The sequence below is a fragment of the Anarrhichthys ocellatus genome, unplaced genomic scaffold (genome assembly GCF_004355925.1).
Source record: "Anarrhichthys ocellatus isolate YVR2014 unplaced genomic scaffold, GSC_Weel_1.0 scaffold13, whole genome shotgun sequence".
Classification (NCBI taxonomy): Eukaryota; Metazoa; Chordata; class Actinopteri; order Perciformes; family Anarhichadidae; genus Anarrhichthys; species Anarrhichthys ocellatus.
Window position 1 is genome coordinate 5954670 of NW_022280043.1, and position 27589 is coordinate 5982258.

The window sequence follows — 27589 nt, forward strand, 5'->3', positions numbered from 1 at the left end:
GTGTGTGTGTGTGTGTGTGTGTGTGTGTGTGTGTGTGTGTGTGTGTGGATTAGGTTAGCTGGCCTCGCAGTAAGTGTGAGGTTAACCTGTCAGAGCAGCCTCCCCTTCTCTCTTAGCGGAACAGAACCTCCCACCATCGCCTTACGTTTTTATCTCCTAGATCTATAGTTTTGACCTCTCGCTCGCTCATTTAATCAGCCTCCCTCCTCCTTGGCTTCTCCTCTCTTTGGCCTTTCCCTGCTTGTAAAAACAGGAAAGATATATCATCCCCTCCAATCGGCCTTCTGTCACACACTTTCTTTTCCTGCATCCTTTCTTTACCCCTCCTGTGTTCTAATTTTGTTAATTTGTAGTCCTGCTCGGCTCTTAAGTCGTGCCAAAGCAATTACGGGGGAACAGGATGAGAATGTGTCATTAATTTTGTGTGTTAACTGAATCTCTATGTGCCTCTCCGTGAATAATGAATGAATAACGCATGAGGGTTGAGCTAAATCAGGTGTTTGGATAGTTACAGGACAACCTCTTTTATCTCTTCATCTGTCTTTCTATTACCCTCTCTTGTCTCCCTCCTCTAGGTGCACAGTAACAACCGCCACACTCAGGGTGTGAGAGTCTTCAGCAAGGTAAAGTGTCTTTTCAAGCCTGGCATCCTCCAGCCCTGGTCCCCTGAACTCACTCTGCTGGTGCCCCTTGAGGATCTCAAAGACCCCTCCTCACGACCCATCTCCCTCCCACTGGGCGGCCGGCCGGCTCAGATCCTCCTCTGCAAATTCTACTTCGCTGACCGCTGGCTCCTCATCAGCGAGATATCCTTCCTCTCTGGTAGGAAACCAGTTTCTGTGTTTCTGTGGCTCTGACAGGCTGTTTTCTTTTGTCTATAATGGCTTTGCTTTTTTTTTTGCCACACATATTCTATCAACTATGTCCAGCACTGTGTTGGAGGTCCAGCAGAGATTGTACTTTGCCCGAACAATAGCTAAATATAGACGGCCGCAACAGGAAAGGAGACAACTGAAAAGGCTTGTTACAATGGGTGTAAGTCCAGTCGGCATTCTTGAAATGCTCAAAGTAAAAGTCAAGTGAGACTCAACGTGAGCGAGATTTGTTTCTGTGACAGAACCACACGTTTTTGTCCTCGCTGTCTTCTTTTAATTGATTTAAGGTATCAGAAAAAAATACTGCTGATGTCCTTTACAAAAAACATTTCAAAGGGTATCCGTTATTCTTTATACCCTCCTGAATTTAAAAAACTCGTTTCCTTCCGTCTGTTATCTTCACTATCGTCCTGCTGACGGACTGGAACAGACCCACGCAGCAAACACAAAGGGGGGTTTTTGATATCTTCTGTAAAGACAGGATTTAGGCGTATCTGATTGGAAGTCAGATAGAGGACTCCTCTGCTGCTTTCCAGCTGAGATTGCTGTGACTAATCGGTCAGTTTGAGCGCGATAAGAATCAGCAAAGTGCTCCGTAATCACACCGTACTCAGGTAGCTAAAATTAATTGACCCAGCAGTGATCTGGCATGTCGGCTTCTGCCACTAAACCTCGCAGCCTAATCTTCTTATATGGGACAGCTGATGTTGTTGTTGCCATGGTTGGTTGGCCAGTAAATTTAGGGTCGCCACGGTAACAGTTCGTCAACACAAAATCCTTCAGATTAGTCACGTCATATAAAACATGATTCATTTTCATTAAATGGTCCCCCCACGCTCTTCCTCTCTTTCTCTTTACCCAGAGCCATTCGAGGAGGATGCAACAGAGAAGGATTCATTTCCTAATCTTCCTAAGATTCCTACCACCACTTCCTCTCCTCCGCCTGTCAACCTCACTTCCTCCTCTCCTACGTCCAGCCACAGCTCCTCCAACATCACTGCCGGCCCATCCGGTGAGTCCTGCTGTTCCTCCTATTCGTCTTTTATCCCCCCTGCTCTCCACCTCCACATCTCCTTGTTTACTATCTTCCTTTCCACCAACCGTTCTTTCTCAGTGGTCCCCTTTTGTCACCCACCATCCTGCTTCACCTATAATTTCTGCTCTCTCCTGCCTCTCTAATTCCCCTGATCTCTCCCTCTTCACCTCTAGCCTCTGTGCCCGTCTCTTTCTCTGCAGTTATGATGTGTGAGCAGTGTGTCTAAGCCATGTGTCTAAAGCAGAGACAAAAGGCAGGCAGTGCCAAAAGAGGCCCATGTCTGGCGAGCCGCCCTCTTTATCACAAGCTCTGAAACGCCGGATGCTTGTCTTATAGATTTCATTATACTTAAAGGGCAGGAGAAATCTGGTTTAATATTAAAGGTCAAATGTTTCTATTTAAAATTCTTGAGATTTTAATCATTTCAGTCTGGCTTTTAAAAAGTCGGTGTGAACTTTTAGTGATTTTGATTTACATGGATGAAAAGCCAAAAAAGCCTTCCTCTCCTCATCACCCTCTTCTGAGTCTTCACCATCTCTCTTCTCACACATTCCTCCTTTGTCCATCCCTCGCTCCTCCAGAACCCCCCACCAACACCTCCTTCATGATGGACATCACTGGTAACTGGACGCTGTCAGGTGAGAGAGCAAAAAAACAATGAAATGGACAGAGCAGATGAACCGAGGGACGGTTCAGCTAACTCTATCCGCTCTGGCCCTCCTCCAGCATCTTAAAACTGTCCCACTGCTCGGTGGAGTGTATAACGGAGGAGGGGTTGCAGGGACAGGCTTTGGCACTGGACTCTGTCCCCTGAGTTTGAAGATATACAGCTGTAGGAAAAACACTAACACAGCTAAAGTACATCATATTTATGTACAATAACAACTTGGCTTCCTGCGGTCTCTGCAAAACTGCATGTTTTTATTTTTTTTCGGGAAACTGCCGCTGTTCTACACAGCTAAACAATAACAGGCTTTTTAAAGAAAACTGGAAATGGTTTTCTGTGGCGTGTATGCTGCTTTGTCCTCATTACTGGCTCTGGTTGAACGGCTTTGTTTGGGTTTATTTATTACCCGCATGGTGTTAAACAGACTGGGAGAGAGAAAGCGGTTGTTTTCTATTATGACAACGTGGTGGCTTGTATGAGTGTGTGCTTGCAGGTGTGTATTTGTGTATGAACATGAAAGCATTATTTTTGTGTGCCAGTTTTTTGGTCTTTTTTTAAGCTGTCCATGTAGTGTTTTTTTTTCTGACCGCCAGGGTCTTTTTAGAATGATTTCCCCAACGAGCGGAGGGCATATGCGACCGCATATTTCCGCCTAGAGAAAAAAACGCTACGCCAAGCGTCTGTTTTCAGAGTGCAACCCAATTGCACTTGTAGTTGAAAATTTCTGAACTTTTCAGAAAGCCACTGTGGATGAAGCCCCCCCCCCGCCCTGCCCTCCACCCTGCCAGCACTTTTTCTGCTAGAAAAAAAGCGTGACATGGACGCTCAGCCTTAGCTGAGCAATCCATTACAAACTGTCACTTATTCTGTTAAAGTTGTTTTAAGAGTTCAGTTCCATCCTTCATTCAAATAGCATGCCACATTTGACCTTCAAGGGAGAGAAAAAATCACTGGATCATTGTGATTAATATTTAACTCCGAAGCTGAAGCAGAGCAGAGTTCACATTCTGTTCTCAAAGCAGGGGGCGATGAGAAGCTCTGCAGGCTTATTGGATGCATGCAAACACAGACAATCCCCATCAGATGTTTCATAAACCTGATGAAACCACGTTGGTGTGCGTGACTGCACTGAAAGAGCTCATGCTCAGAGGCTGAACTGTGCATTAACTCATGCCAGCATGTTAACACACAGTGAAATAGATGCTGCTGCATAGTGATCTACACACATCCCATCAGACCTACGAATAACACCAGGCTGCAGTCAATCAAGCTCGTACACATACAAAAACCTAACATTTCCGACCGTGTTTTTTCCTCCTCAAGATGCAGAATTTGGTGCCAACACTCCAAGGGCGGGACTTCCTGTAGCCAAGGATGACAGCAGTAATACAGCTATTCTGATCGGCTGCCTGGTGGGCATCATCCTTCTGCTGCTGGCTGTGATAGCTGTCATTCTGTGGAGGCAGTACTGGAAAAAGATACTGGGCAAGGTGAGTCAACATGCAAAAGCAGTTGGTGATTTGGCCGTAGTGGTGGGCCTCACAGCAAAGAGGGTTACTGGGCTCGAACCCGCTGGTCGGCTCGGGCACTTCTATGTGGAGTTCTCCCCGTGTTAGCCTGGGTTCTCTTCGGGTTGTCCGGCTTCCTCCCACAGTCCGAAAACAAGCGGGTTAGGTTAATTGTTGACTCAAAGACCTTGTTCAGACCTTGCAGTAACATGTGTCTCGGGTGATTTATAAGTGCAGGTTTGAGATCCGATCGCTCAGCTCTGAGTCGATACGGCCACATTCTCTCAACAGTGTGTACGTCCCTTGCCCGTAGGTGTGAATGTGAGCGTGAATGGTTGTCTGTGTATGTCAGCCCTGCGATTGCCTGGAGAACCCCGCCTCTCGCCCCAATGTCAGCTGGGATCAGCTCCAGCTCCCCCGTGACCCAGTGAAGGATAAGCAGTGACAGATAATGTGTGGATGTAGCTAAAGAAGTCTCGATTTTAGTAGGCAAACTTTTGGACCATCTGTCTCATGAGACATCTGTTACCACCCAAGTAGAAAAGAGGTAAAATAAATGTTGTTTGTGTTGCTCAAGGATCTGAATCTGATTGCTTTTCCAGAAACAATGTGATGGTTATTTTGGATAATCCATAGATCTTTCTATTAACAGCTTTCATTGTAACTACTTTCCACAGAATAAATAACCCTAAGTGAGAACATGTATTCCTGTGTGATTAGGCTGAACTGTTTCTTTAAACCAGATGGAAATGATTGATAACAGGCTAAGATAACAACTGCCAGTCTTTTGGCAGAGCACCACTGGATCTCCATCTGGATGTGAATTGTTCAAGATTAGAGGTTTCCACAGTTTGATCACCATCTGCTTTAGGAATTCAAATGTTACATCCACACTCTTATTAGATACAGGTAGATAAAACTGATGCAGTCCAAAACAGCCAATTGTAATGTTCAGTGAGGAAAAAAGAGGTGTTGAGAGGTAGTTTTGTGTTTTACTGAGAGGTGTAGGTGATAATATGCAGCCTACCCTCATAAATGTGTACGGGTTGGACATGATGGTAGATGAAGTGGACTCAACACTTCTCTGAACATGAACAGGGTTTATTGCTGGACTGTTGTAGTAGGCCCGCATCTTGTATTTCCGGCATTACCTGTGAATCCTCTGCCCTCCCAGGCCCAGGGTAGTCTGTCCAGTGATGAGCTGCGGGTTCACCTGTCAGTCCCCTTGGACAACGTGGTCATCAACAACACACACAGCTACTCGAGCCGCTACCAGCGCATCCACACTTTCCCCGACGACCGCGACCATGACCGAGAGGGAGAAGGAGAGTATCAAGAGCCCAGCGCTCTGCTCCGGCCAAGGGATCCCAGAGACGGCACAGGTTGGTTTCAAACGCACATATGTGAGCACACACAGTTATGGAGTCCATTGATAGATAGGACCGGGTCTGTTGTTTCTGTTGGAGCCGAGTGGTTTAGTCCAGAGAAATCACATTGAGTAGAACATGCCCACATGCAGTAAAACAGTCCGCATGCTAAATACATGTGGACAGAGATTGATCTGTAGTCAAACACAATTAGCAAGGAGTCAGTGGAAAATGTGAAACAACTTTGTACATAATTGAAATTTCCGCAAATATGTATGTGGCTTGTGAAGACTTCGTCGTCTGCGTGCTTTTCATTTGTTGATCCTATCAATGAGCAAACTCGTGTGCAATGGGGAAGCAACAAGAGAGAAAATGTGGCACGCATATCAAGACACAATGGTCCTACAATGTGTTTCACCACACCAAACACAAATAAATCAAACCAAACACCCCGAGAGGAAGAGTGCCTCCATAAAGATGCGCGGCGCAGAGGGAAGCACAAAAGAGCCATTGTTCTGAGAAAAGAGGGAGGAGAAAAAGAGGAGTAAAGAGGGAGAAAAGCATTCCTTAGCACCACTGGAGGTCTGCATGCCGTCGTTACGAGGCGCCTGTGTGAGTTTGAAATAACACGAGAAACAGAAACATTATTCCATCCACTGTTTCTTGTTATGTTTGCTCGAGTTGTGTTAACTTTGCCTGTTCTTGCTTTGCTCATCTGCTCCATGCGTCAGTGCAACCCCTCCTCCTTCTCTTGTGTTGTAATGGACATGCTAACAATGCCATGCTAATGGTTGTCATTGTGTTTCATTGTGTGTGTGTGTGTTTTGTGCCACTTTGTATGATCCATATCATGACTCCTGCGTGCGCCTCGTTCCGTACGTGTTTGTGTGTTTTTGGTTATGTGTGTGTGCTCTCCCAGCCTTGCTGTTAAACAACCCAGCCTATCACCTCCTCCTGTCAGGTCACAGAAATGGCTCCAGATCCCTAGTCGTCCCCAGCACCTCTCAGGCTCAGGAAAAGAGCCTCAATGTGCCCCAGGGTAAGAGACCTCAGACTGGGCCGACACAGTCAGGAGGGGCCCCCTTCCTCTCCACCTACCTACCTTTCAGGGCGGGGCTTCAGAAGTGCTCTCACACAGAGATGCTTCTGGGATATGATAGTGATGATGACGTCTCTTTTCGCATGTGCACGACCATCATCATCCTTCCTGTTACTCACATAATTAGTCGCTCTCATTCACTCACCACTCCAAATAACTTTGTTTGAAGGGACAGTTTGATATTTGGGGAACTGTACTAATTTTCAAACGTACCCAGAGAAGTACAAACTCACAGACGCCTTTTTGTTTAGCCGGCGTGGCTCTGTTGATGTCTGGCTGTTTGGTTCATCAGTTTGGTCTTCACTGATGTCACACGACAAGTGTTGAATGAGTCAACATGACATTCTGTACAGGTGCCCAGTGGATGAATCCTACTGAATTTGATGACTTCTAGCTCCACCGTCAGGTTTTAATTTGTTGATTACCTGCAAAACTAATGTCGGCTTTGTACCGTGTTCAGTGCTAATCAGCAAATGTTACCATGCATTATAAACCCTATACCAGCTTAACAAAAACATTTTAACATTGTTGGGATGTGAGGATGTTAGAATGCCGACGTCAGCATTTACCTCGGAGCACCACTGTGTGAATCTGTGGAATAACAAAAGGCCCTACTTAAAAAAGATTACATTACTGTACATGTTAAGGGTTGTGTACTTACAGTAGGTGTCAACACTTTTTGTTGAATATCTTTGAGTACAGCATCAATCGTATCTGTTATATTGCGATGCAGTATTCCCATTCGTGGCTGTCTGCATTATTATTTTAACAAGGTTGTAACAACTTGGTATTCAGCCACACTCCTCACAAGTCTTTGACTTATGTACGCTGTCAGAGCCTCGTTGGAGCTGATCGTGTTTTGTTAGGTTGTTGCACCTTTTTGTTAAATCAAAACTTGAAATCGTATGTGCAAGTACAGCAGTAGATTCTTATTTAGTTTAAAGAAAGTAGAAGAGAGCTCTACAGCATCCCAGAAAGATTCATCCATCACAGTTGTGTTTTTTCGTAATTTGAATACCTGCTATGTGATCAAAAAGACGTTCAGGAATTAAGCAGGAAAAATAGTAATAATAGGCAATTCACCAAAGGTGTTATCCGTCTCTGTATGTAATTTTATTATCCTGTGTTTTATTGTTTTAGGTTGATTTATTTTTAAGCTTCTGTTTTCTGCACAGAACCTTATGAAGATATGTTTCTAAAAAGTGTTGTACAAAGAGGTTTTTTAATTTTATTTTTGTCATGAAATTCCCTCAAATCCAAACTATCCCTTTTATAACCGGTTTGTGATGGCATGCGATTCTCTCACTAACAACTCGTCTTCAATCAACACAAAGCTGTTTTTAATCACACAGCTCTTCAAATCTCTTCATTTAATCCACCCTGTCTGTCTCGTCCTCCTCCCTTCAGCCTGTGGTTTGGACATGGACATGGAGAAGGGTTTCCCCCCAACTCAGGAGGAGCCTCCTCCCTACCCTGGCTCTCCTCCGTACCCCTCCCTGTCCCCCCCTGTTTCTCCCCCACTGCCTCCCAGCGTTCCTCATTACGCTGAGGCGGACATCGTGAGCCTGCAGGGTGTCAGCGGTAACAACACCTACGCCGTCCCTGCCTTGACCTCCTCGAGCCCCGGGGCCGACACCACCCCGCTGCCGGAGCTGCCGCGCCAATATCTCATCTTCAAGGAGAAGCTAGGAGAGGGACAGTTTGGAGAGGTGAGGAATGACCCGAAAATGTTTTGTGTGTGTGTGTGTGTGTGTGGAGGGAGGGGTGGTTGTGCTTTTACCAATGTCAGTATTTATTTGGTCAAAGGTTCACCTGTGTGAAATCGAGAACCCTCAGGACCTTACCAACTTGGAGTTCCCCTTCAATGTGAGAAAAGGTCGCCCTCTTCTGGTGGCAGTGAAGATCCTGCGCCCGGACGCCTCCAAGAACGCCAGGTGTGTAACATTACACACAGCCGAGCCTGGCGTCATTGTGGTTCTCACTTCTTTCCACCTTCTAAGGCTTATCTTGAAAAGAACTGCAGTGTCTCATGACCCATTATGTTTTTAAATTTCCATGTCACGCTTCATACCCCGACTTGTTAGGTTGAAACGCGTCAACATCCATGATTTAATAATGCATTTTTAACTTGCATTCAGAGTGCCTCGGATGTTTCTGGAATATCAGGGTTTATTTACCTTTGTGTGGCTGGTGCCAGGAAAATTGATTGACTTCCTTGACAACTCAAGTATATATTTTTTAGGAATGTACCATTCAATAAAATTTTAGTTTTAGTTATAGCTTTAAAATCTTTCTGCTGAAATATTATTTTCCAGGTGATAGACGGAAGAATGTGGAGCCAGCCTTCACAAACCACATCATCTTATCAATTCCTCATTATCAACTGCATGAAATTACTGAGCTGTTCAGCAGAAGCATGGCTGAGGTTCTTTTCATCCGTCAACTACGATTCTAATATTTTCTCACATTTTAGCCCTGATTTGGTCCTTCAGCTCTCGTTAGAAACATACCTGGGCCTCTGTGGTTGTCTAGATGTCTGACTCTCGTCACCAGCTGCGTGCTTACTTTGGCTCTCTGCTCTTTTTGCACTGGGCAGATAAAGCTCCTATCTCATGTGAGCTTATGTGGTTAGTGAGAACCAGAGCAACACAAACGTATTGACCCGAAAAAACAAATCGATGAGGTGAACAGCCGGCCAGAGCTCCAGGCGGTGGTGTTGATTCAAGCCACTTCTTTTTTTTTTTTTTTTTTTTTTTACATGAGGCCTAAAATCCGCGTGTTTCACTCTTTATCGTTCCTGTGCAATATCCCTTCATCTTGGTTCCTCCTTGTCCTGGTAGGAACGACTTCCTGAAAGAGGTGAAGATCCTGTCTCGCCTGAAGGACCCGAACATCATCCGTCTGCTGGGAGTGTGTGTGAGCAGTGATCCCCTCTGTATGGTCACTGAGTACATGGAATGTGGAGACTTGAACCAGTATCTGTCCCACCGAGTGCTTCTGGACAAGACAGGACCTACACATAACACCCCGACCATCAGGTAAGCCAGAAATGTGCACACACACATCACACATGCACTCAGATTTAGATGAACACACAGTCAAAGTTTTGATTTATTCATTATTCCTTCTATCTGTCAACTTTTTCCCCCAGTTACCCGGCCCTCATCTCCATGGCCAGCCAGATTGCGTCAGGAATGAAGTTCCTCTCCTCTCTCAACTTTGTGCACCGGGATCTGGCCACGCGTAACTGTCTGGTCGGGGGTGAGAAGGGTGAGAGCGGAGAGGATCGGGGCGGTGAGCGTCACATCAAGATAGCTGACTTTGGCATGAGCAGGAACTTGTATGCAGGAGACTACTACAGGATCCAGGGCAGAGCTGTGCTGCCAATACGCTGGATGGCCTGGGAGTGTATACTCATGGTGAGAGGACAGGACTGTGTGTGTGTGTGTGTGTGTGTGTGTGTGTGTGTGCGCACATCTGATGGTATGTGATGATGGCAATACTGTATGTCACATTGTTAACCAGGATCAATTATAATAACATGTTACAACAATGCATTTGTTTTTTTAAATCTAGGAGTTTGTTTAAGTTTGAGTAAGAAATACCAACTACTTTAGAGGGAATCTGTTCAACAAATCAGCTCAAATGAATTTTCTCCCCTTTATTTTCCTCTTTTTCTGGTTTGTTTGTGCAACAAACAGGAGCTTGTTTACTGTAAACTTTGGTCGTCAGTGTCTTTGTGTAGCAGGAAATGCAACCTTTGACGCATGAATCCAGGGGAAACTTGTTAAACACCTTCTGCTTCGTTTAAAAATGAGTGCAAAAAAAAACCGTAAAAATATGTAAAGTTCAATAATGATGAACTCGTTTGTAAAAGAAATTGAGTAAATGTGTCATCCCATACCAACAATTAGGCATCCTATGATAATGATGCGGATAGTACTTTTGATACTGATGGAGATTATGATGTTGAAGATGAACATGGTTGTGTGTTCACAGGGTAAGTTCACCACGGCCAGCGATGTGTGGGCGTTCGGGGTCACTCTGTGGGAGATGCTGAGCGTTTGTCAGGAGCAGCCGTACTCCAACCTCACAGACGAGCAAGTCATTGACAACGCCGGGGAGTTCTTCAGAGACCAGGGCAGACAGGTACAACACAGAGTCTGGAGTACAAGCGCTCAGATGTTTTATTCTGATAATAACAGAGCTGTTCTTCGTTTCCTGAGGTGTTTTCACGTTGTGTTCAGAATGTAGTACATGCTACTGACTTCAGACGGATGATATCCGTGGCCCTCTAGTGGCCGGGCTGTGGGCCACGGCTCTTATTTGTAAGAACAATTAAAGATGTTTTTCTGCAGGAGACAAACTGTGTTGGACCAAAAAGAAATGTGATAAAGATTAATTTAGGTATTTGTCAGAGTTGAAAACTGGTAGACTTTATCACGTGTTTTCTTATTATTTGTAACATGTTCAAAATAAATCTTATCTAAATCTAAAAAAAGTCTCATTAATGAAATGGTCCCCGCTTCCTAACACCTTCCTCCCTTCCTCTCTCTTGCAGGTGTATCTGAGCAGGCCGGCTGTGTGTCCTCAGGGTCTCTTCGAGCTCATGTTGAGCTGCTGGAACAGAGACTGCAAGCTCCGCCCGTCCTTCGCTGACATCCACTCCTTTCTTACGGAGGACGCCATGAACATGGTGTAGAGAGAGCAACAGAAGGAAGAGAAAGGCAACGCTGAAGAGGGGAAACGCCTCGTTCGTTTCTGCATCCTTGCTGCGGTGGGGAAGGTGTGGTGGAGGTGCTGCACAGCAGAGGCAGATGAGAGGGGGAGAGTGGGTTGCGCGCTTTTATATTTGTACTTTTTTGGGTGGATGGGGCTGAGACACCGCTGGTTCGGTTTATTTCCACATCAGACCCCCAACCCCAAAGGCAAAACTAACCCCAGCTTTAGACCGGTGAGAGTCCGAGCTACATTTCAAGGGTGATGGGTGCAGTCTGCATAGGAACTTTCTCTCCTCTCAGATACTTTATTACAAGGGGGCTTTGTGTTACTGGTGACTAAGTGCTGTAGAGTTAATGACACGGGAAGCTGCTGAGCCGAAGTGACGGAAAGTTCTCCGAATACGACCGTAGCAAGCTCGGACATGAACACTTTGTTTCATGACTTTTGCATATCCATCATAAATGCTACATGCAGGGTAACGGGTGACTGTGCACATGACACATAAACTTGTCTGAACAGCACACCTATTGTTCGGACATGAAAGTGCACATGCAGGGATTGTCTTAGTATTTATCGTATGTATGCACACATGTTCATCAAAATCGGCTTCAGCCCCTTTTTGCCCATCTGAGGCACAAAAAAATGATAATTTGACCAAAAGTCTATGAAAAGATTTTCAGACGTGGCTGACTGATAACTTCAGATCTCACCATGTTTGTCGACCCTTCGACAATCCTCTTATCTTAACCCCAAAAACGTACACAGTGACCCTCATCCACAGCTGTAACTTCCAAGTTATTGTGGACTAATGTGAAATGATGTGGACCAGACATCTCCCCCCCCCCCCCCCCCACATTGTAGTCAAAAAGTCCAAGCCATTTTGAACCCCATCTTTGAGCCACAGAGAGAAGAGCTGTGCCAAATGGACTTCTAAAACCTGAGGAAACGGGCACAGAAGAGGAGGGTCTGCTGCTGCCGACGAGACGTGACCCACAAACTGGAACGGCTTTTCCAAGCAGAGAGACAATACTGCCATCTGGGGCAGAGGCCGGGACGTCTTCAGATGCGCCTGCCATCTGGCTGCGACCCAGACACAAAGGATCAAATGAAAAATTCCACAACCAGCTGCACTTTAAATCCTACATGCATATCCCCGGCCATGATGGAAGTCCTCTCTGCGAGGGGCCTGATATGATTCCTGTCGATGTGGATTCTAATGCATCTCACCTGCAGTGATTTCAGTTGTTTAACCAATGGAGATCAAAATTCAGGACGGTCTTGTCTTCCTTGTTGAATCCTCTCCCTACAAGGCATTGCCAAACCAAGAGATGTAAAATATTATTTAAAAAAACAAAATGGAATGGCACCATCAATTCATCTCATTTTATGACGACTTTTTGTTCGGTGTGTTGAGACGCGTCTACTCATCGAATATTCAATCTCTGCTCATCCAAATGCATTACCGTGCTCTACAAACGCACTGTCGCGGTATTACTCAAACTGAATTCTGGGAGTTCTGACTTTAGTGTGAATGTCATCATCAACCTCTGCATTTTCCCACGTTAATACATTAAGCTGACTGCGGTAGAATCAATGCTATCTACCTTACTGACTGTATAGCACTGTAAATCAGTCCCGAGGTGATCAAGATTATCAAGTAATACATGTTTACTGATTGTCAATGGTTGTGCCATTTGAGTCAATTTTGATACACTGTAGTTCAACCAAACCCATATTTTTATATATACTTTATGTACTTAGACACTCCTTGATGTCTGATTTCGTCCTTTGTGTCTTTTGAGGTTGAGCATCATAGTATGTACATATTTTAAGGACAGAATTGTAATTTCCTTTACTAATATATGGAAAACTCTTTGTAACATTTGGGGTCTTCTGTATCTCTGTAGAACGCTTGCTACCTTGATGCCATGGTAATTCATCGTTGTCTATTTTTGTAGATGTTTTAATAAACATTAATCTTTTCAAGAAATTCAAGAATTGCTCTTGGGCTGTGACTATTGATTATTGTCATTATTGAATAATTGGTAATTTTGTACTCATGTTTCATTGACCATTCATATTTTCTGAGGGCCTAAAGGTGACCAATAGTCTAATACAAATATATTCAATTTACAATTATATAAAACAGGAAAGCAGCAAATCTTCACATTCGATGAAGAACTTAATTTTACTATAGTTTATTCATAGTCTGATCTATACCTCTAGTCTGCTCCATGTGGTCTCAAATAAAACTTCAATGAAGTAATTAAAGAAATACAATAAACAGGTTACAGTGATTAAACCATTACTTTATTGTTGAACATTTCACTACAGATAAATCTTGTCCACTACTTTAAAGCTATGTTATTTTGTCAACTTAAAGTACACACATGCAACGGCACGTTTAATGAAGAGTAAAAGATTAGTCACAAGAAGAAACAAGTGGAGACTGATTTGGCTTTCATCTACGGTCGTCCCTAGTGACGTCCCATGGCTTTAGGATCAGTGGGATATGAGGAAGAGTTCCCTGACAGAAAAAGTATAATGGGTTTAAGTAAGGAAGTAGACTTGACGGTTGTGGATTGACCAGGCACTTGGCAATAACAAAATGCATACGGCTTGACAGCTGAAGAGTCTGAAAACAAGAGCTCCAGATCAGAGACGCTGAACTGTTACTCAACACCTTCCAATAGGCAAGAGCTAAACATCTGTTAAACTTTATAATAGTCACATCATAGAAAACGCTATACACTATTTAAAAGAACAAAAAACAGACCATCTCCCATATGTCAGTTTAAACTCGAGACAGCAAGCAAAGCAGCAGGCAGCATGCATGGCTCTCCTTGACTCGTGTCTAATAAAGACTCCTGAAGACGCTGCAGCAAAGTCAACTGACATCGTTTCTTTTCCACCACAACAGACTTTCATTTCTTTCAACGGGAAACCCCTGTAGCTCGTTCCCACCAACCACTTCCTTCCCCTTCATTCTGAAACGCAAAAGAAAATCCATCAAACTGATATGATTTTGGGCTCAGTAACTTCAGTCAGTTTCTACAAAAGAGTAGTGGAGTTAACCATCAACCCCCCGACTGTCTCTTTTTAAAATGAACGTGAAGCTCGGTCCAGCAACAATTCGCCCACACACACAAAACTACGAGGTGATGCTGTGATAAAGAGCTCAGCACCGTTTAACTGAAAGGCACAAAAAAAGAAACTACAGCCAACATTTACTACATTAAAAGTAAAACAAAAAGGAATGACAGTCAGTTGATTAAATCCATATACAGAAAGAATGAGGCTGGTTGGTTTAGTAAAAAAAAAAAAAAGATTGCATACTTAAGGTCAAGTATAAAACAGCAATGAGAGGAAGTCCTACTTTGGGGTTTTGTCTCCTGGTAATAACAGCTTCATTAATAATCCTATCCCTTGCAGCTACTTTTTGCTGTCATCTACAGCACAACAGCTCAGAGCAGGAACATGACGGAGAACGTTTAGATGGAGGAGGAACAAGGAACGAGAGACACACAAAGTGAAACACACATGCACATACGATCGGACAAGACTACGGTGCTGCAGTGGTTATAGGCACAAGGAGGAGACGTGAAGCTCCTAGTCTGAATGTGGGGGACACCTCTCCTGATTACTTCTTGCTCTTCGTCTCTTCTTAACGCACGAGGCCGGGCGCTCCTACAACCTGCAGAGTCGACGAGAGAAACGTGAGACGATTACCGGCTGCAGCAGTCTCACATCAGACTTTCACACACACGTGTGCTCCAGCTTACCTGGGAGATGTGGACTCCGGTGAGTTTCTCCACAGCGGCAGGCAGCCTGGTCATGATATCTAGCACCTCCCCAGTGAGTTTGGCCACTCCCACCTCTGAGCCACCACTGGACACCATCGTGATCTTTTTAGACGCCAACAGTGGCTTGCTGATCTCCTCTGCCATCTGCAGGACGAGAAACAACAGAGGAATTAATGCAGAGAAGAGGGGACAGAGATCATTATCATCATCTATTCACTCATCCGTGACAGTCAGACTGACCATTGGCAGTTTCTCCAGCAGCATGTCCACCATGGCTCCGTCTTTGTACTGCTGGAAGGCTTCTGCTTTCTTGGTCATCTGCTCCGCCTCGGCACGGCCCTTAGCCTCCATGGCAAAAGCCTCGGCGTCGCCCTTCATCTATACAGACACACAGAAATGTACAGAGTTAATATTACAATATAAATGTACAGGGCTAGAGGAGAGGGGGGGGGGGGGGGGTGAAGTGGAAATGGCATTGAGTATTTTCAGAAAAATAGGAAAGATGCGCCAGGACTCGCCTTGATGCTCTCGGCCTCTGCCTCGGCCTCCATGATGAGCTGCAGGCTGCCAGGAGGGAGGAGAGGAGAATTGTTTATATTGAATTTTGTCCTTTCTCTGTGCTGTTCGGATGTTGGATGCACATCACTTGATGTTTACATGTTTCATAGATCTCATCAGATCAACACAACAGTATCGTGGCTCCAGGACTCACCGCTGAGCCTCAGCCAGTCTCTCCAGTCGGTACTTCTCTGCTTCTGCCGGCTTCTTCACTTTGGCCTCCAGCTCCTTCTCCTTACGTGTGATCTCCTGCTCCTGCAGGGTAATCTGCTGGGTGCGCTCCACCACCTGAATCTGCATTTTCTCCTCCTCAATGCGCTGCTTGGTCTTGGCCACCTGGCAAAGGAAGAAAGAGGAAAAAGAAAATTCCAACACTACTGAACCTTCAATCACGGGAAAGTAATCAAGTATCATGTACAATCTGGATTTGTCCTGTTAGTACAAACTCAACCAGCCAGCCCAATAAAATGTGTGGACGTGGTGTGCACAGGCTCAACAGACAACATTTCACCAGCACAACAAAAACATATCAAACTTAAAAGCAATTGGCCCGAGAAGATCAGCTCATGAACTGTACCTGAAGCTGATAGGCCATTTCTGACTCCGCCTTCTTAGTGTTGACCTCGACATCATAGGCGGCCTTCTTCAGCTCATAGTCTCTCTGGGATTTTGCCATCTCAATCTCGTTCTTGTACTGAGCTGAAACCTTCTCCTGCATCGCGTTGGCCTCCTGTGTGGAGCACGTAAGCAGGACAGAAAACCGATGAATTTTGGGGGATTCTTTTCAAACTTAACGATTATTCTCATTTTCGGATTTGTCCATAGAAGCAGATTTTACCCTCATGACAGAATCCCGTTTGTACTGAGCCTCTCCAATCCTGGCATCCTTCTGCACCTGAGCTGTTCTGGCTTTACCCAGAGAGTGAAGGTAGTCCTGTGAGAGAAACGGGGACGGTCAGCCGTGAGACGAGCATTAAAAAGGATGGCAGTGAATTCAGCAAACAAAAAACAAGAGACGGTGTGGCTACCACTGAAGACCTAATTCATCACTAATGTAAAGAGCAGCTGGAGGTCTCAGAGACAGTGAGTCAATATCATTACTTAAGTCCATTACTGCAACAGAGGAAATCATGTGACGCTAAAAGCTTTCATATAAAAAAACGTTGAGGCTCAAAGCGACACTTAAGATTCCTGCTGCTCCAGTAATCAGTGGGTGGTGTTTTGATCATTACATGTTTGCCTGGCAGAAAATGAACCCAAACAGACAGGAAGTACCTGATCATCATGAACATCTTTGAGCGTGTAGCTGACCACACCGATCCCCATGTTGACCAGGTCAGAGGAGGCCACTTTAAAGACCTGCTCAGAGAACTTCTTACGGTCCTGATAGATCTCCTGTACACAGGGAGAGATTATATTGTATAAGTAAGTGATGAGTCATAAACATAATCTTTTAAAGATGGAAAATGTCAAGCAAATCCATTTGACACGCTCAGAACACCAACCTCCACAGTCAAATGGGCAATGATGGCTCTCTGGTGTCCCTCCAGTGTTTCTAGAGCAATCGTGGAAATCTCGGCCTCAGACTTGCCCATAAACATTTGGCAGGCAGTGGCCAACATCTCTTTGTTCTGGCCCTGGATCTTCACCTGCACAAAGACAGGAGAAGAGAATGTGAAAAAAGATGAAGCAGGTCAGACATGAAATAAAAATCTGGCATTATCGATGCCACAGCCAGATGTTTTTTCTTTCCATTTTGCACTTTTAAAAACAATCAACTTCCTATAAAAATAGCCAAGGACTCACTAAATTCTTTCTCTAAGGGGACGTCCCATTGGCCCTCTCCATCCATCTTCCTTTCCCTTGTTTACTAACAGTAAATAACCTTTAAACTGCACTGAACATGCATGCTGTGTGTTTATAAATGGTACGATGAGTCTAATCCTCTGGCAAAAATATTGGCACAAGTTTAATTTGCTTGTGTTTCAGTATTTTGTATTTATTCATGTAATCAGACAGTTACTTGTTCCCGTCCACTCATACTGTAAATCAATCAGTTATGCAGAGCATCAGACCTGTTTCTGTAGACAGGTGTTTCAAATAGCAGCTGAACGTCTTCCCTGCCTTTTGGTGTATATGCAAAACATTGTAAATCTATTATAATAACGTTTACAATATATCTAAATATAATTTTTCTTCGTGGAAACATACCCAGCGTTTTGACTCAATTCAATAAAAGCTGTACGGTATTTCCAAAGCATACCTGTGCAATGCCGGTGACAGAGATAGGGACCCCATGACGGGTGTAGACTTTGTCACTCTTCACATTTAGAGTCAGAGTGTTGAGGGCGATTCTGAGAAGAAAAGGCATAAAATAAAAGGAAAGGGTGAGATATAATAACAAAGAGCAAGAATGACAAGGCACAGCATAAGAGAGACGGAGGGAATTAAGTCAATTATCAGCCACAAAACAACAGCTAATGGATACAGCAGTCAGAAAAGTTACCAGCACATCTCTCCTATCAACATCCATTTCCCTTGTTAGCTGACCAGTACATAAAATCAAGCTGCTATGAGGAATGGAGACTGAAATAAAGGATCACCTCTGGATCTTCTGAATACATGGGAGGACAAACACTCTTCCTCCAGCAATCATTAGAGGAGGAGACCGGCCAAAGCCTGCAGACAAAGAAGGGAGGGGAGAACACATAACATAAACGATACGCTACCATTCATTAACATACAGCTGGTTATTGATAGAGTAACTGGATCTAGGACATAGTTTAACGTGCAAACCCAGTAGTACGACAATATCAATATAATGCTGTTTATTCACAACAGCTTGAGAGTACACTTTACAGCAAGCTGGAAAATTCTTAGTTTACTCCACTTTCAGTGTTGCTCAATAACATGTCATCACAGGACATGTGGTAATTAAATCACATGACGCAAGTTTTCCACAAGTTTTCAGTTCCAGTGTAAACAAAACTCATTTTATCACAGGATTGTTATGACACATCACACAGTACAGTGGCCTTCTGAAAGTGTGTAACAATATTACATCAGCATTCAATATTTCATTACTCAACTTTTCATACCATCCTGTGTTTATTGTGAGAGAAATAATCATGAGATGTAGGCAAAAGATGTGAAAGAAATTATCTCACCAGACACCACCATGGCTTCATTGGGTCCACATGTGTAAAACATCTTGATTTCTGATTTGAAGCAAAGATATTATATCAAGAGCATGTCAAAAGGATGGACATCTAAGTATATTTATGTATTGTAGAGAACCACTGCTCAATGGTCATAAACAATATTAGGGTTTTATGACAGTATTAAACACTATTTTCTGTATTGAACCTTAATAAATGCAATTTAAATTGATGGCACCACTATACAATATTGACTGATATTAACATTCCGAATATTGTTAATACCGTGGTATCGTAATTGATGGATTATTTAGGTGTAAAAACAGTGCGGTAGTAACACAACTGACATGTTTATGTCAATGAAGCTTCGAACGTTCGACTCGAACGTTATATTTTCACAGAGAACAAGCCCCGCCCCCTACAAACAACTCCCATACAGCGCAGACAGCTCGTTTTGACTTTCGCCTTTAAGGACCAACGTGTTGTCAAATATTAGAATAAAAACGCATCGCTGCTCGTAAAAGAAGATGTCGGACATATAGTACAACGAATGTAGAACCGAATAACGGTCTGCAAAGACGGCTAGTTCGCATGCTAACGTTAGCTAGCTGATAAAAAAAAAAAGACAGCGGAGTAGGGTCTGGGTTGATAACGTCACCAACGTACGCCTGTGGAAAACAGTCCAGCGTTTAGCTATCCCACACATCTATTCACTACATGATGTAACACATCGAACTGATCACTCCATGTAACTTACCGATATCCGGTCGATGCAGAAGTAAATCCTTTTTTAAAAGAGTAACTTGAGGTCAGTTTAGTGTTGCAACGGTCAGCTACTAAGCCGTTTTCCCGTCAACTGGAATGGCAAAAATGTCTGCGAGAAGAGGGGGAAGTGTGCAGTGACCACGCCCATCCTCACGACACGAACGTCCGCCGTCAGTCGCCACCTAGTGGTTGATCATGATAACTGCACTCTATCTATCCATCTATCCATCTATCCATCTATCTATCTATCCATCCATCCATCCATAAAATCCAAAAGTGTTATAGTATTCTGCCCCAACTGTATGTAAATGAAAAGGGCGAAAAAAAAAATCACAAACACCTATCAATATGTTGTAGTTACCTTAGTAGTAGTCACCTTAAACTTGGACCTCAGGGATACACATATAATTTAATTTTGAGATGGTTTAAAAATGTTGATTTTCGTGGACTTTCAGTTGCCAGATATCACAGTGAGGTTTGCGACGTTGCCTGAATCTACATAATAATAAATTCCACTGCTTAATTGTGCATTGAAGGTCCGATTTAAAATTGAAGATTTAGCAGACAGAGAATACACCAAACAGAACACAGTCCGAAACACATATTATCAACAATTATTAGGTTTAGGTCGTGATATTAAAAGTAATTGCCCATACATCAAGTGTCAATCGCAATGGAGTCTTGCATGACAATTAGACTCAGTGGTAGGACTATGACCGCTTCTAAAATAAATTCAGAACTAGACTATTTCATATGAATAAAAATCATCCTGCAGCAGAGATTAGTTCATAACTCTGTAATCCACTAACTCCAATCTGATTATACCATAAACATGGAGGATTCTGGATTTGTTCCTGTCTGATGGGAGCTGCAGGGACCTGGCTCACCCATCCTGTCCACTCTGACCAGACCTCAACCTTTTGAGCCCAGACTCTTTGCCGCTGGTGTGAGGTTACATAGAGCAAAGATTTTTCCTTCTCCTATTTGTCCAGGTTGTTGAGTCGAGAATGAGTGAAGTTACTTCTCCTCTCTCTCATGAGTTACAGGACAATACATGCACAAGACTGAAAAACAGCGTCTTACCCAAAGCTGTTACCATACACACACACACACACACACACACACACACACTCATATGTATACAGTATATATATATATATATATATATTACTCTATTCTTACACTGCTACTGCTACTTGTTTACACCTTGTGCATTTGCTAGATTTTATGCTGCTATTGTGTATTTGTACACTGGACAGCACTTTGAATACTGTTCTTATTTTGAAATTATTTTTATTATTTTTGTCTATATCGTAATTAAGTTGTATTGTTGTCTTGTGCAACAGTATAATGACAATTCTCTCATATCTTATCTTAACCAATTGAAACGAATGTTCCTGTTACTGCATATTTGATTTACTTTCATCAAACAGAATTTTAGCTTTTTGGTATCAGTAACAATCTAACTCTTACAGTACGGCGTTGTCTCTGGGAGGTCTGGAAGAGTAAAGGGCAACTTTTATGCTGGTTAATAATTATACGCTTACATACATGTATGACCAACAAACTTTATTATAACACTGTCAGCTCACAAAATCCCAAAACCCCCAAAATAGATACAGAACAGCTTGGACCTTGAGGTTAAATTGTTTTTTTCAATTTCCAAAGCTAAAAATGACCTTGAGCTTTTAGGCCGTAATGGATAAACAATCTTTGAAGTGCCCCCAAAAAAAGAAAAGAAAATCTTATATCCATGACAACTGGTCAAACTCCAACTGCAGATGGAGATTTAATTTGATTTCACTTCATTGCTTTCTGAAATGGGTCCTGCGTCACAAGATGTGACCTATACTCTGTTTCACATAACAGTCCACAACATTCATACAAACATACACATCAGACATGGCGATGAAGCAGCTGCAACGCAACACAGTTTCATGGTTTGCTTTCACATTCAGTGCTTACCCAGACCTTAAAAGAAGTGCAGCATGACTCCAGGACGACTGAGACCTGAAGCTCTGAATTGACCATTCGACAGACAAAGGCGTTCTTAACTTAATCAACAAGATATGTAATATGATAATAAACAACAACAACAAATACTCCAGAACAGCTACTAAATGGGCCTTGTGGTGAGACAAAGGACCCTGAGAGGGGCTTGAGCTGGCTGACCCCATCTTGTCCCTGGTTTGAAACTGAAATGTCTGCCATCTGTCTACTCTGCAGGGAGTGTTACAGTAAGAGTGCTTTTAAAACTGCTGATTGGTTATTCAGCTTTGAAATCTGAAATTAAAAAAACTGCAATATGTGTCAGTCACCAGCTGTTACTGGACAGCAGCTGGTAAAATGCTGTTCACTCTCTATATCTTATTTCCACACCCAGATCTGCAGCAGCGCCCCTCCTCATTCTGGCTCCGGGTTAGCCTTCTCAGCCAATCCGCGTTCAGCATCAGCCGGGTCTGGGTTTAGCCACGCCCACTCCCCTGCCCCAGCCTCGCTCTGGAAGCGCTCCAACACTATAAATGCATTGTCCTGCGCTTCTACATTAGTCTTGGGTCGGCTCCTCGTCCCTGCGAAGTGACTTGTCTGCTAGTCGTTGTAAAACTTTTGCATCCGCTATGAGGGAAATCGTTCACATCCAGGCCGGCCAGTGCGGTAACCAGATCGGTGCCAAGGTAAGAAAACATAATTATCGATCGAATAGTTATTCTTTTATAGCATGTTTCCTCTCACTGTTAAAAAAAAGAAAAAAGAATTCACCGGCTCATTATGCAAGACACACCCATTAAGCGTTTTAAAGTCCCTGATTGTTTTGTCTGTGTAAGAAGACAAAGGACTCCTTTTGTCTCATTGTGCATGAATAAAAAAACATTCCGTCCATACATTACATAGCGTTATGTATTTAAACACATCACAAATCATAACTGTTGAATTTGTTTTTCATCACTTTTCTGTCTGGATTTTGAGCACTGCGGTATCCGGTATAGGTGTGTGTGTGGAGCAGCGGACTGTGCTTACATAGAAATAACGGTTTAACGGGGCTCTTGTGTCTCGAGGGGTTTTTGTTCACACAACACCGGGCGTGTCTGCGTCTCAACAGCTGAGGACTCATCTGACCTCAAGATATTGTCTGGGGAAAAGAAAGAAAAAAAAACGGGTCTATTCTTCACCTGTCAGAGCCCCTCAGTCAGAGTATTCAGCACTGGGTTCTTTGTCTTGCACACACAGATATGGCTGGTATCAGACAATGAGTGGGAGCTGGGATAGCAACACCAAATGGCCATATTGATTATATTTTATTCCAGCGGGTTGTAGATGCAGACTGCTGCTTCAGCTGGTGAGAAAGCAGGGAGGCGGTGGAAAGGGTGTGGCATGGATAATTGGATGAGAAAGAATTGTTCCTTTAAAATAGACTGATGAAGTGCATTTCATGAGAGACATCATCAGCGCTTTTAGCAATGAAATACTCTCACATACTTACTTTTGTCAATTTTGTATTCAATTTGAATGCATTTGACACTATAGTCTCCTTAATAGGGCCCTGCAGTCTGCCTCACATCACCCACCCAGTCTCACCCAGTAACAATAGCAGTCTGCTATACAGTACATGTCTTCATGGCCCGTTATTATCCCTGTCTTATTACCTGTCTTATTACCTGTCTTATTACCTCCTTTTGTTTTACAACTGATCATTTGCTACAGAGAGCATATGTTTGAATGGGATCTCTCAAACACACACACACACACACACACACAGGAATCTTGCCCTGTTCAAATAGAGTTTAGAGACCACAATGGCCCATGTATTACAAGATACGTCGTTATCGTTGTGATGCTCGGCTTGCAGAGATTTTTATGTCCAGTAAAGCAGGGCCTGTCTGTGTAATCAGTTTATTTCCTCTCTTAACCATATTAGGGGAAGGGTGGGGGAGGAATGGAGGAAACAGCTGATGCGCAGTGGGTGAAGTCATTGGGTTCATAAATGATATGCCTCATGAAGAATGGCTAGTAGAAAGAAACACAACATATAACCATTATATATACTTCTATTGAGTTTGTATAGCAGTTGCACCACAGAATGTAAACTTCAGTACATAGTGTATAGGCTTATGCAATTGGAGTTATTGCAGTATATCCATCTCCCCTTCTAAAGCATGGGGCATAACTTGTGTCTTTGTATTGTCCAATGGTGTTACAATAACTACTGTGAGGATCCACATTTGTTTCCAGTCCTTCAGGACTCATTGACTCAGATGTCCAGTGGATATGATTGACAGAATTGCTGAAGAGCTACATTGTGGTGAATTAGGTCAGGGTGTGGCATTGCCGTCCTGCTTATTGTCCCCATTCTTTCACTGTGAATGTTTTCAGTCTTTACTGATAGCCAACTACTGTGTCACTGTCAAATACGTATATGTCAGTTTCTCAGTCTTTTTGGTCGTTCTTTTTCAACTCTTTGTTCTCTTTATCCTGCTGTGATCGCACTCATATTAAGGTCACTTGGTCATTTTTGTTTTACGTGGTCTTATTTAAATGTCATGATACTCAGACTACAGCTGACTCCCAATCTCTTAAGTACTGAGCAGCAATACAGCCCGCTTATCCAGATTACTCTAAATCCTCCCACTGCTGCTGTTTGCAGAAAATGACAAAAAAAAGCCCTTATTTGGGAGATATCAGAAAAATATGCGCAAGCAAATGTCTGGCTGCATGCAGCAGTCCCGCCTACTAATGGGATTATACACAGTGTGAGTGTGGTCTTTAAAGAGTGAACAAGACATGAATACAGATCTGAAGACAAGCAGTCTCTCCAGTGTAGTGTGACTGCCTGCAAATGGAGTTTGTTTGCAGTGTTGCCCCTGGAGTGATCTGTAGGCCCTTTGTGCTCCCTCCTTTGCATTTTACATGTGAAAGAACTGCATTCTGCTGAGTCATCACTCGATAACTTAGCAGGGGGAAAAAAGCAGGAAATATGAACAGCTGCATTGTATTAAATGGGTTAATATATGCCGTGAAAGGAAGAAAAATCCTGTCGTTTTTTTACCAGAATCCAAAAATGCAAACCCACTGCTGTTTTCCTCTTTTAAAGTCCCTGGTCCAATAAACCGCATTGCTAATGGCCACGTGTGTACTTTCTTTGGAAGCAACTGTCAAGTGATACCTTCCATTTTGTGTCCGCAGTTCTGGGAAGTCATCAGCGATGAGCATGGCATCGATCCCACAGGGACTTACAACGGAGACAGTGACCTGCAGCTGGACAGGATCAGTGTCTACTACAATGAGGCCACCGGTAAGTTAATATCTATTTGGAGTATGTTATGTGAACACATGCTCATTTCTTCAACACATGTCTTAAGTTATAATTCATTCTGAATTATAACTTAAGACATGTTGTTACATACTCATGTCTGCTGTCGAGCATGGATTTTGTCACATTCAATATTCTGTGTAACGTCTAAAAATGTGTTTTTCTGCATTATTAAATTGGTATGTTTTCTCTCTCTCTCTCTCTCTCTCTCTGTCTCTTTCTCGTGAAGGAGGCAAATACGTCCCTCGGGCCATTCTGGTGGACTTGGAGCCTGGCACCATGGACTCTGTGAGGTCTGGACCCTTTGGGCAGATCTTCAGACCTGACAATTTTGTGTTTGGTGGGTGAAATAAATCAATTTTCTCATGATGCTGAATGACTTGAGCCCTTTTTTTATGAAGAATGGCTCACCTGTATGTCCCTCCAGGTCAGAGCGGTGCTGGAAACAACTGGGCCAAGGGTCACTACACAGAGGGAGCTGAGTTGGTGGATGCAGTCCTAGATGTGGTCCGCAAAGAGTCAGAGAGCTGTGACTGCTTGCAGGGCTTCCAGCTCACCCACTCTCTTGGTGGAGGAACTGGGTCCGGCATGGGAACCCTGCTCATCAGCAAGATCCGCGAGGAGTACCCCGACCGTATCATGAACACCTTCAGTGTGGTGCCCTCCCCTAAGGTAACGTACTCTTGTGATAGAGCATAAGAATTTGGGGTTTTCATTTTAGTGTATCTTGCCTTGGGATTTTCTCCGCTAAGATCATGAGACTGAAGAACGATTCTGCGTGTTTTCTGTCCTCAGGTGTCGGACACAGTGGTTGAGCCCTACAATGCCACCCTCTCAGTCCACCAGCTTGTAGAAAACACAGATGAAACCTACTGTATTGACAATGAGGCCCTGTATGACATTTGCTTCCGTACTCTGAAACTCACCACACCCACCTACGGAGACCTTAACCACCTTGTGTCCGCCACCATGAGCGGGGTCACCACCTGCCTGCGTTTCCCCGGTCAGCTCAACGCTGATCTTCGCAAACTGGCTGTCAACATGGTGCCTTTCCCCCGTTTGCACTTCTTCATGCCTGGCTTCGCCCCCCTGACCAGCAGAGGCAGCCAGCAGTACAGAGCCCTCACAGTTCCCGAGCTCACCCAGCAGGTGTTCGATGCTAAGAACATGATGGCTGCATGCGACCCACGTCACGGCCGCTACCTGACCGTCGCTGCCGTGTTCCGTGGGCGCATGTCCATGAAGGAGGTCGACGAGCAGATGCTGAACGTCCAGAACAAGAACAGCAGTTACTTCGTCGAATGGATCCCCAACAACGTGAAGACCGCCGTCTGTGACATTCCACCCCGTGGCCTCAAGATGGCCGTCACTTTCATTGGCAACAGCACAGCCATCCAGGAGCTGTTCAAGCGTATCTCAGAGCAGTTCACAGCCATGTTCCGCCGTAAGGCCTTCTTGCATTGGTACACAGGCGAAGGTATGGATGAGATGGAGTTCACTGAAGCAGAGAGCAACATGAATGATCTGGTGTCGGAGTACCAGCAGTACCAGGATGCCACTGCTGAGGAAGAGGGTGAATTTGAGGAGGAGGCTGAAGATGATGCCTGAAGATAAAAATGGGAAAGTCATTACATCAATGGCAAAATGAAAAACATAGTGTCTGAAGCATTGCTAGAATTAAACTTTAGCATAGATATCCTTAGTGATTCACTGCAAATAAAGTTGTCAAGTGAAAATGTGTTTGCATTTCATTAATGCGTACAATTGTTCATATTTGTTTGATAAAACATCAACTACAAGTCAGCCGTCGTATCTCAATCACATTTCAAAACTGTGTAAAAATGTAAAAGGATTTAATGTTGAGGCAGATTTCCAGAGATGGATGAATGTTAATTCTGTTGAGGTCAGCAGTTTGTGCAGTAGAGGATACTAATGTGCAGTCACGTGCCGTTTCCTGCTGCTATAAAAAAAAGCTGCGTCATTCAATTTCGTTATGCATGGATAAGAAGGTTTAATGTCTGTTCCATGAGTAGTTAGCTATAAAACAGTTACGTAAACAGGAATTATCAGTGCTGATATGCAGTCAGTCCAATATGATATTATTGGAGTATTTAATGAGGTGTAACAGAGTTTGCTACTCCGGAGCGCTGTGTGGCATGACCAGTTTGCAAGATGATAGTCCGACCAATTTCTTTCTCTGTACCAAACCACATTCCCACAACTAGTCAAATGTAAGAACACGTGTTCATTGCACCCCAGCAGCATTTAGATGATCTTAATACAAAACTTAAAAAGTGCAGTTCCAAATGCTTAGACCAAGCAACAAAGTTGCATACTTAATTTGGAATACTTAAATATTTTTACAACTCAACAATAAAAACAATATGTGTTTATAGTTTCTTGTAAGGCTTTGCATTCACATTCCTGTGGAGAAAGTGGAGGTGGAGAAATAGTAACTTTATTATTTAATATAAATATAAGACTCACAACTGTTGCTGGTGCTGTTAGGTCTGAACTTTTGAACACAGGGAAAAATCGCCCCCCTCCCTGCAGCCATGTGCTCTCAATCGACTCCAAAACACAACAGCAGGTTTAAGTCAAAATCAAATGGATTTATTATCCAAGAAGCATAAAAACAGATACAAACAGTTACAAACCGATTCACACTACTAATAACAAAACAAACCCTCGGTGGCCCGCAGAAGATCTGAAATCCCCCAGAA

The 27589-nt window shown here is 43.6% G+C and overlaps 3 protein-coding genes across 7 annotated transcripts in view; 2 read left to right on the plus strand and 1 right to left on the minus strand.

Moving 5' to 3' along the window:
- The window catches only part of ddr1 (discoidin domain receptor tyrosine kinase 1), a 34993-nt gene extending 21724 nt beyond the window's left edge, over positions 1-13269 (plus strand). The window contains exons 10-21 of one of the 4 annotated variants that reach the window (XM_031852676.1): positions 576-822; positions 1738-1887; positions 2493-2549; positions 3902-4068; positions 5261-5468; positions 6373-6492; positions 7960-8261; positions 8359-8486; positions 9393-9590; positions 9704-9971; positions 10552-10701; positions 11114-13269. In XM_031852676.1, the coding sequence (XP_031708536.1) occupies positions 576-822; positions 1738-1887; positions 2493-2549; positions 3902-4068; positions 5261-5468; positions 6373-6492; positions 7960-8261; positions 8359-8486; positions 9393-9590; positions 9704-9971; positions 10552-10701; positions 11114-11254 (2136 nt within the window). In that variant the 3' untranslated portion in view covers positions 11255-13269. The remainder of the gene's footprint in view (positions 1-575; positions 823-1737; positions 1888-2492; positions 2550-3901; positions 4069-5260; positions 5469-6372; positions 6493-7959; positions 8262-8358; positions 8487-9392; positions 9591-9703; positions 9972-10551; positions 10702-11113) is intronic. The other 3 variants (XM_031852677.1, XM_031852679.1, XM_031852678.1) reach the window with 3 other exon arrangements.
- Positions 13270-13562: 293 nt separating this feature from the next.
- flot1b (flotillin 1b) lies at positions 13563-19698 on the minus strand. Its single transcript, XM_031852782.1, has 13 exons — positions 19551-19698; positions 18803-18853; positions 18239-18314; positions 17899-17989; positions 17141-17284; positions 16911-17030; positions 16474-16569; positions 16213-16365; positions 15790-15971; positions 15596-15641; positions 15318-15455; positions 15057-15221; positions 13563-14968 (listed from the first exon to the last, which is right to left on the minus strand). Exons 2-13 carry the CDS (start codon positions 18843-18845, stop codon positions 14939-14941), a joined length of 1284 nt encoding a protein of 427 aa, XP_031708642.1. The 5' UTR covers positions 18846-18853; positions 19551-19698; the 3' UTR covers positions 13563-14938.
- A 2391-nt stretch (positions 19699-22089) lies between these two features.
- Positions 22090-26602, plus strand: tubb5 (tubulin, beta 5). Of its 2 annotated transcripts, none has more exons than XM_031852775.1 (5): positions 22090-22233; positions 24740-24848; positions 25096-25206; positions 25294-25538; positions 25662-26602. In XM_031852775.1, the coding sequence occupies exons 1-5, from the start codon at positions 22177-22179 to the stop codon at positions 26472-26474; spliced, it is 1335 nt and encodes a 444-aa protein (XP_031708635.1). In that variant the 5' UTR covers positions 22090-22176; the 3' UTR covers positions 26475-26602. The 2 variants fall into 2 exon arrangements, with proteins under 2 accessions (XP_031708635.1, XP_031708636.1); XM_031852776.1 differs by having other exon boundaries at positions 25294-25510; positions 25850-26602.
- The last annotated feature ends 987 nt before the right edge of the window (positions 26603-27589 follow it).